The sequence below is a fragment of the Mytilus californianus genome, unplaced genomic scaffold, assembly GCF_021869535.1.
Source record: "Mytilus californianus isolate M0D057914Y unplaced genomic scaffold, xbMytCali1.0.p SCAF_4, whole genome shotgun sequence".
Taxonomy (NCBI): Eukaryota; Metazoa; Mollusca; class Bivalvia; order Mytilida; family Mytilidae; genus Mytilus; species Mytilus californianus.
This window is the reverse complement of record NW_026262690.1, coordinates 116811736-116821479: the sequence shown is the minus strand read 5'-3', so window position 1 is coordinate 116821479 and position 9744 is coordinate 116811736. Positions and strand designations below refer to the sequence as shown.

At 32.0% G+C, this 9744-nt stretch overlaps 1 protein-coding gene across 1 annotated transcript; it reads left to right on the top strand.

Annotated features, from left to right (window-relative positions):
* The first annotated feature begins 557 nt into the window (after positions 1-557).
* On the top strand, positions 558-6187 carry LOC127739185 (alpha-2A adrenergic receptor-like). The gene is made up of 2 exons (XM_052250794.1): positions 558-861; positions 4209-6187. The coding sequence occupies exon 2, from the start codon at positions 4230-4232 to the stop codon at positions 5436-5438; it is 1209 nt and encodes a 402-aa protein (XP_052106754.1). The 5' UTR covers positions 558-861; positions 4209-4229; the 3' UTR covers positions 5439-6187.
* Positions 6188-9744: the final 3557 nt, after the last annotated feature.

Below are 9744 nucleotides of genomic sequence, written 5' to 3'. Positions count from 1 at the left end.
AACTCTCATACAAGTGGGAGGTTTAGCTAGATGTAAAACCAGGTTTTACCCACCGTTTTTTTCGGGAAATGCCGGTACAAAGTCAGGAATATGACAGGCAGTTGTTTTTCACTTGTTCCTTTGATTGATATCGTTTGATTTTGTCAGTTTTTACGGACTTCCCCTTTTTGAATTTGCCTTGGAGTTCGGTTTGTTGTTATACATTTTTTTTATTTAAATATTTTTTATGAATGTCCGCTTCAATAATCTGATTACAGGTAATATTTTTGAATTGAATACTTTTGGTGTGTCATTTGTCCTCGGTTACTTACGTGACCTTGGATAGATTAGAGATACAATTTATAATCTATTACCCAATCATATCAGTATATTAAATCTTGTAACTGTACTGAATCCACTGACTCTAAAGAGAGAATCACTTAGTTTATAAAATATGGGTCACATATAACAGATACAGGTTTTTAATTAAATCCATATTTTGTGATAATTTACTATAATTAATGTTTACACACTATTTAATGAAAATATCGACAAATACACAGCGCGAGTTATTATCAGTAGTCATGCATCTGGGGGTTTACGAGTTGTATGCCTCTTCGTTTATATTATAGATTATGACTGAATTTCGGTGTCTTCTAATCAAGCTAATGAATTATGATTTTCAAAAGGTTTTAGTTTATGTGTAGTTAAGTAAAAACAGTTGGGATGGATAGAAAATGACATATTTTTCATTGATGTAAAGTGTTATTAACACTTTTTAGTTATCGTTAATTTTCGTTCTTCCTTCCTGTGAAACCCATTATGTACGTAGAGGTTTATCAACATCCCAAGCATTTATAAACATCGCTTAATTTCCAAACGGTAAGTTATATTTCTTATTTGAATATGAATTTTAGGGGGTGGATAATAAGTTTTTGAGAAATATGTCAAATACATATTTGTATGTCTAACCACAAATACTTTTGAATTGAAAAATACGATACGACATATGTACACTGTAGCTGAACGGAATATTGGTTAAAATACGACGGAAAAGAGTTTCCCTCTGTAAGGAAACGCTTTATTATTTTTCAATTAATGAATTAAAAAAGTTGGATATGAGAATAATATTTAACGTGGCCGTTTATGTTTTCTTTCTCAAAATTTGTATATTTATCAAATTCAAAGTTGTTGATCGTTATACTAATTTTTATCTTATGCACAAGTACTTTGAATAAGATCAAGTAAGCTTAATTTAACTTCGATGTTGTCTGTGTGCAAAGCGATGAAATGATAATTCTCTTAAACTGCAACTAAAATTCTTCGCCTCCAGTTGTAGAAAGAACCTTATATAAGAAAAATACTCCTAAGAGGGTCTGGATGGGGGTTCCTTCATTTCTGTATTTTTTGATTTTTTAGGCCATTTTTCTCTATTCTGTATACCTTTTGCTCATTATTCTCTATTCTTTATTTTTTTGGTCCAATTTTCCCTATTCTTTATATTTTACGCCCATTATTCTCTATTCGGTAAACCCCCATCCACATCCTCTCCGAAGGATCTCAGCCGAACAGATATGCGAGTAGCTGAAGTCATATAATTAAAGTTTATATTTGTTGGAGAATTGCGAATGGAAGTAATAAGATATTGTTTTCTTCTTCTCAAGTCTCATACTGTTTCAATTACGTTTTCAAACGTTAAAGAATGGTATTTTTCAAATTCATGGAATATTTTTTATTTTCGAAGACTATTTTTGATGAGCTGAAATTAAATTAGTATATGACATCTTTGAATTAATGATTAAAATCATTCGATATTGCGACTTAGTTTTGCTTGTATATAAATATTTCTCTGATATGGTTATGTAATTTGTATTTTGTTTGTCACAAGCTGTTCTTTATATGTTTTAGGACAATACAGATATTATTCAATATTTCATTTTTAAATAAATATGTTATAATCCACTGAATATTCAAAAATCTATACATGATGGCATACATGTTTAAATAATATATGTGTATTCAGAGAAACGAATGAATTGTATCAGATGTCTGCATAACGGGAGTGATATATAACTTTCAAAGAAATTCTAATTTCACCCAAAATATTTAGTATCTTAACGATACCTGTGAATTACAAATCAGAAAATTGAAAGGATTTCGAAAACAGTTCTATGCTATAACAGACTGCTTGATAGAAACTAATATATGGACTGAAAACCCATATTCCAATAAAAAAAACACATATTCCATGAAAAAAAAACATATTCCTTAAAAAAACATACTATTAGAATTAAACATTAATCTTCATTTGATCTTTTCCAAAATTATTGATTTTAATAATATATGAAAACTGGACAACTAAGTTATACGGAGTCGCAATCTGTATAGACATAATTTTGAAAGAATTACAGCAGCGTTTTCTGTTTTATTTCTAACTTGTAAAGATTAAAAAAAGCTTTTTAAAATTACACTAGTATATTCCTTACAGAACAAAATTTAAAAGATTTTCGTACCGATACCATACATTCCGATAGCTTCTCTATAGAGGAGATAAAAAAAACTTTTTTATTACAGTTCATCTATCTCCTATAATATATATAACGATGCACATAGAAAATGTCATCACTTTGAATGACTTGGTGAACATGTGATGGGATTTGTAACATACATGAGATGGCAAAAGAAAAGCCTTTTCATTACAGTTCATCTATAATATATTATCTCCTATAATACATATCGATGCACATACAAAATTTCATCACTGAATGACTTGGTGAACATGTGAATCAGATTTGTAACAAGCTGAAAACAAAACATGAAATCTGTCTAGAAATCTATTACCTACAGTATACACCCGGAATTGATAGTAGCTAACTTATGGAAAAACCCGCTTTGCATGTCGGGGACTTTTGTAGCTTACTATATGGATTGGGTTTTGCTAATCGCTGAAGACTGTGCAGTGGCCTATAGTTGTCGATATCCTCATCGCTTGGACTCGGTGGATAATTGTCTAATTGGCAATCAAACTGCACAATTGTATTAAAATCTGTCGAGGCATAAAAAGGTTAATAAAGAGCTGCGCCATGAGCGCATGATACGCCCGTCGCTTTTTTCAAAGAATATAATTTTTCCTTAATTCCTTAATGTCATACCAGAAGTTTATAAAAAAAACTAAAGGGGCCTTACGTAAATAGATTTATACTTACTCGTTCTATTTGAGCAGTCAAAATGCGTTGACTGTATATTTCTATGTCATATACAGTCACTGACCCGATATCACTTTTCCTCATGAATATTTAAATAGTAGAGCCGACTGTATTTAATTATTCATGACGACCTCTTCAACCTGTCCTTGTTTGCAATGTATACAACGAAGCGTGGAACAATATTTAGAAAAACATATTTCACTTGTTAATATTTTTTGTTTGAAACCTATAAATCATTATGTTTTATGCTTATTGTTGATATTTTAGTCCATACTCAAACGAATTCGTTCACCATCGATTGGTTTCAACAGGTTATGTACATTTCATTGTGTTGTATATTTCTCCCCAAGATATGTGGCCTTTTTAAAGGGGGATTTTCCCAATATTTAAATCGAATAAATAACATTAACACAATAAACAACAATTGAAAATGTTTTTATCTAGATTGCAGTATAAAGACAATAATAGTGTATTGACTTGACATATCAACGATATAAGGATTCGGCCCGAAACGGGGAAAAAGCTCGGCAGAGCCTCGCATTTCCCCGTTTCTAAGCCTCATCCTTATATCGTTGATATGTCAAGTCAATGCACTATTATTGTCTATATAAACAATTCACCAAAGTTCCATGAAAACTGCTCAAAGCATTTATGTTTTATTGTCCGAAAACTGGAAACCCCCCTTTTTTAATGAATAAAACCCCGGAAACGTAAAATCTAAAATTTATAAAAATCAAAAGAGAGCTCACGTCAATAGATATTAACACTTTACCAAAGTTTCAAACAAATTGGTTAAAGTGTATTTGAGTAATTGTCCGACATGTTGACGACGGACGGACGGAGGGACGAACAGACTGACGGACAACGGTATACCATAATACGTCCCGTAAACGGGCGTATAAAAATTGCATACACATAACTCCTGTGTCTGTATTTCTTATTCCATAAAAAAAAAAAACACCGAAAAATATTGTATTGTTAATTCTGAAGACAGTTCATTTAAAGAAATATTTTGTTTTTCAGGCATCACAAAATATACGAGCCATGAATGCTTCTGCCTTAAACAACACCCAAAGTTTCAGGAGATCTATGCCATTTACCTTGGAGACATTATCAGAAAGGAGAGTTCTTATAAACATTCCGTCTATAATATATACATTTATATTACTGTTTATCGGCATACCAGGCAATGCAACTGTCTTCTACATCTACCTTACAAGATGGAAGAAAAGTTCTACACGTGTATTTATCATTGCCCTGGCAATACTGGATTTCACCAACTGTACATTAACATTCCCATTTGAGTTAGCACATATGTTCAACCCATTTACATTTGATTTTCCTGTATTGTGTAAGATATTTCGGTTCACTACTTACACATGTAATAGTGGCGGGGCTTTGTTGCTGATTGCTATTGCCGTAGACCGCCACATGAGGATTTGTAAACCGTATAAAAAGCCAATGAACCCAAAGACAGCCAAACTAGTATCAATCGTAATTGTTGTGACTTCTGTCGCCACGTGCTGGCCTTCTCTAATAATATACGGCATAGAAGTTCGGCCCATTACACCAACGATTCAACTGAAATTCTGCTTAATTGAAACTGGATATCGTGACACGCAATACCCATTGGCATATCTTCTTGTTCAGTGCGCATGTACTATAGTTATATTTATAGTTTTAGTCGTCATATATTCAATTATTGGCGCCCAAGTATGCCGTCGTTGGAAGTTCAGGACAACATCATTAAAGTCCGTGGGCGAGGGTGACGATGGAGTTATTGCTGACATTTCGTCTCATTGCAATGATAAAGATGATAGCGTATGGAAAGATGAAGAAAAGGATAATAATTCCTCCATTTTAAATGAAAATGAGCATAATCTGAAACCGGATGCTGTAAAAGTGCCATATTTATCCCAATCATCAACAATGCTAAAGAAGAAAAAAGTTTTTGACTCCCGCGCGATACGTATCGGAAAAACAACAATCATGTTATTTGTCGTTACCATTGCATACATTCTTTGTTTCTCACCATTCTTGGGGTTAGCAAGCCATCGATCGATTTACCCAGAACGATGGCTAAATCTATCTCAGGCCGGAGAAACACTTTATCAATTTTTCTTGCGATCCTACTTGGCCAACTGTGCTATCAATCCAATCATATACTCTTACTTCAACCGGATATTTAGACAGGAGTGTGTCAAGTTCTACCGGAAACTTTTTTGTACAAAACAAAACGTTTACCGACCTTAACATGCTTAATAATATGATGATGGGTTATGTACAAAACATTCTGACGTTTTAATTTTATGCGCATTTGTACGAAATTTCCAACTTCTGACGTTGATGTTTGTGTTTGTGTGTCTGTAAATGACCTTGAACTTCAGTAAAAATAACACAAACACGGGCAGATGTGTTTTGCTTATAAACACATTTGTTTACAATGGTGGTAAACAGAACTGCAAATAAGTTATTAAGGAGCTATTTATGAAACAGGAGGCAAATAGTTACAACCTAATGTTGCCGAGTTCGTTGATTTATTTTATTGGTTGTATAAATTGTATAAATATTTCAAACAAGTCTGAGAAAGACAAAACCTTTATCTTGGATATCGATGAAATAGCTGCCACGGAGTCTCAGTATTTTTTCAGTGATAGTTACTGTAAGAAGAAACTAGACGAGCATTGAGGTGACTGTTAAAGGGGAAACGTCCGGTTATCAAGAAAACAATGAAAAAAACATTAAAAAACAGAATTAAAATACTTAGTATGAAAGCTAAGGTTTATATATTTGACTATTTTAAAAACATGTCATTTTCTGCAGGCACCAATGATTACAAATATTCATTTGTAAACATTATGTGGTAGAATGTCAAGACTGTAAGATTTTGAACAAACGATGTTGTCTTATAATGGTATTTTGATAGAATTTAAAAAGATTAATTTTCATTTGATCTTTTCCAAAAGATTGATTTTGATAATAAATAAAAACTAGACAACTAAGTTATACGGAGTCTCATTCTGTATAGATACACTTTTGAAAGAGTTGCAGCAGCGTTTATTGCTTTATTCTTAACTTGTAAAGATTAAAAGAAGCTTTTTAAAATAATACTTGAATATTCGTTACAGAACAACATTTAAAAGATTTTCGTACCGATACCATAGATCCTGATATCATCTCTATAGGAAAACTTTTTCATTGCATTGCATCTATCTCATATAATATATACCAATTCACATAGACAATTTCATCACTTTGAATGACTTGGTGAACATGTGATCGGATTTGTAACATACATGAGATGGCAAAAGAAAAGCCTTTTCATTACAGTTCATCTATCTCCTATAATACATATCGATGCACAAAGAAAATTTCATCACTTTGTTGTAACAATCTGAATACAAAACATAAAATCTGTCTAGAAATCTCTTACCTACAGTTTACACCCGGGATTGACAGAAAAGATAAACTTTTTATCACATATGTTTATGTTATATTCGAAAAGTGTTATATTAAGATTGATGCTGATGTATACATTCCAAAGTCAAATCATTCATCAATATGAAATATGTTTTGTAAGTAAACACATTATCCCTTTGCTTTTATACTGTGCATTTTGATAATAGATAACTGCATGAAGACATTCCTAAGACGACATATACAGTCAAACATGCATATAAAGGTCACCCAAGGGGACAACACTTACCTTATAACAGAGGTGACCTTTGAATAGACTTATTTATTTCTACTATGGGACAAGAACTGGATGGCCTGACAAGACGGGCTTTCGCTTTAATAGAGGCGACTTTTATAGCAGGTTCAACTGTACTACCCAGGTTTTTATAAATTTATCTATATTTTTTACTCAATACACTAAATGAAAATTATCTACCTGAACATACACTTATTCCAAATACTAAAATATATTACTTTTCTTTTCCTATTGTTTGTTTTTCCTTTCCTTGGCGATGATAGGAAGTTTCGTTTATTCTACATTTTTCAGTTGTTTCTATAAGCGTGTGTTTGAAATAACATCTCAACTTTCAATGAACGTAATATTTCTATGATTAAAAATATTTTTACAGCAGGAAAACACAAATCATGAATTGAATTTTGTAAATAATCATAACTGTATATTAAGTCGATAAAAAAAAAAACTGTCACACAGATCTTTCCACTTTTTTTTTTATTTCGGAAGTTTCCTCTTGTACCGGAACACGAGGTAGGCTTGAACAATACACTAAACCACCAAAACTATTTAGATCTTCTTCAATTTAAAAAAGAGATATGAAGTTCTTTGATTCTTCAATATTTCAATAGCTTTATTTATAAAAGTTATGTATTATCCAGGCTATTCCAGCAATTATAAAAAAATTCTTCGTTTTAATGGATGGGTTTTAGACTGAATTTAATAACTTTGTCAACAATTCCAAAACTGCAAAAACTCTTTAATGAAGAAAACGATAGCAAATTTTCCTTTATGGTTTCATAAAATTATTAATAAAAATAAGTGTAATAAGCAGTTGTTAAATCATTGCTACTTGTATTTTTCGGTATTAATATTGGTGAGTGAGGACTCAAATTTTTTTTTTGTGTTTAATTCCTTTATCCCCCGGGTTTAATACAATAGTATGTTCGTGCACTGTTTTATTGTATCTGAAATCTATAATTAAACACAGAAGATTTAAAATATAATGACAAAAAAATATCTCCCTTGCAAGCATTGAGAAATGGAATTCTTTAACGTTTGACACGTCCTTCGCGAGAACACTTCGGCTCACACACAAAATAAAAAAAAACTTTATCGTAAAACTTAAAAAATTTAAATTAAAATAAAAACAGAATTACCACACAATGATGTATATGAACTCAGTTACGGACTCCCATATAATTCATACAAAACCCCGCCTCTAGGTGCGGAATTTTCTCTCTGCGCTGAAGACACATTGGTGGCCTTGTGTTGTTTTCTGCTCTTTAAACGGGTTGTTGTCTCTTTGACACATTCCCAATTTTCATTCTCAACCCTAAAAAAAATAATTTTTATCACAATATTCAGTTTCGCTATTTTGTTCTAAGTTAGAGTATTTTTTTCTGATGAAATTGCAGTAAAGTTAAGATTTTTTTTCTACAAAATGGAAGATAAATTAATGAAAACAAAAATTTTACTCATTAGATTTAACGTCTTCCATCGAAGATAACTTGATTTACGCGCAGCCGCTTTCTCTCAGTAAAGGTTGGTTAAACTTGTTAGGTTGGGTCAATTTCCCCTGTATTTTGTTTCACTCGAAGGGTCAAAATCTAAAAGTTGTCAAATCCTACTGATTTTGAAGATTACAGAGTCTATATCATATACTTTAAACATTATTCGACAGTTTTACATTTTTCAATAAAAATCTACATGGTGCTGTTGAATGCGTTTTGATGTAAAATTACAAATTGTTCATGTTATTGTAAAATTTTGCATTGAAAGACGTCTCTAAACAAAATAAATTGGTAAGAATCGGAGAGACAAAATATAGTTTTACTTCCAAAAGAATTTTGGTTTTGGTTTAGAATTTCCTTCTTATATTTTTTGTTGTTGACAAATACTAAAATTTTGCCACAATCTGTCAAAATCGTGGTTTTGATCTATGTTTAGGCGTTTAATATTTGTTCATCCGTCTGTTCACCCGATACAATACTTATTTGCTTCTTGAAGAAGAAAATTATTAATGCTGTTAGTCTTCTTCAAGTTATAACAAAGTATACTGTATAGACCGCACAGTACGCTACGGTACATTGTTAGCTTGAATTAGAAAGATGCACTTCGGTCCTACAAACGCGTTCGGAACAGTGGTCTGTTATTGTTAGAACCTATGATCTTCTTAGTTTATTATCATATGATACTTCTATTGCAATTATGTGAGAAACTTCTCTGTAAAATGATTTTTCATGATTCATAGTTACTTTAAAAGTATTTTTAACTCTTGATATGATATATGTTCAACAACAGCGTATGTTGCGTCCTAATTAATCAAAGTTGGTTAAGTACATTTGATTATCTAATTAAAACAAACACAAATCATATTTTCGAATAACAGCCATGTTTTTTCAATGAATAATTATGAAAAGAGAGAGATGGCTTGTATTAGTATTCAAAGACATCAGACAGAATGACGAATACGTCGATCGATACTGTACTCTTAGACCGGAATTAGTGTTATTATTCAAACTTACTAGAGATACGTTACTCTGTCATCGGTTCATATGTGTGCACCATTGTTGTTGGTTGGTTGCATAATATCAAGTGGCAAATATTTAATGCATATTCAGGACAATTGCACCATTGGTATCCCGTTTTTCTGCCACATAAACCTTGCAACAACTATATAGGGTCTAGGTGGCCTGTTTAAGGGAGCTACCATTTGATTTTTATGGGGGGGGGGGGGGGGGGGGGGGGGGGCTAGGATGAAATTTGAAAAAAATAGGCAGGACAGGAGTTTTGAGTAAAAAAAAAGGAAGGATGAGATTCTTTGCCAAAAAAAAAGGCAGGATGACAATTTATGTAAAAAAAAAAGTT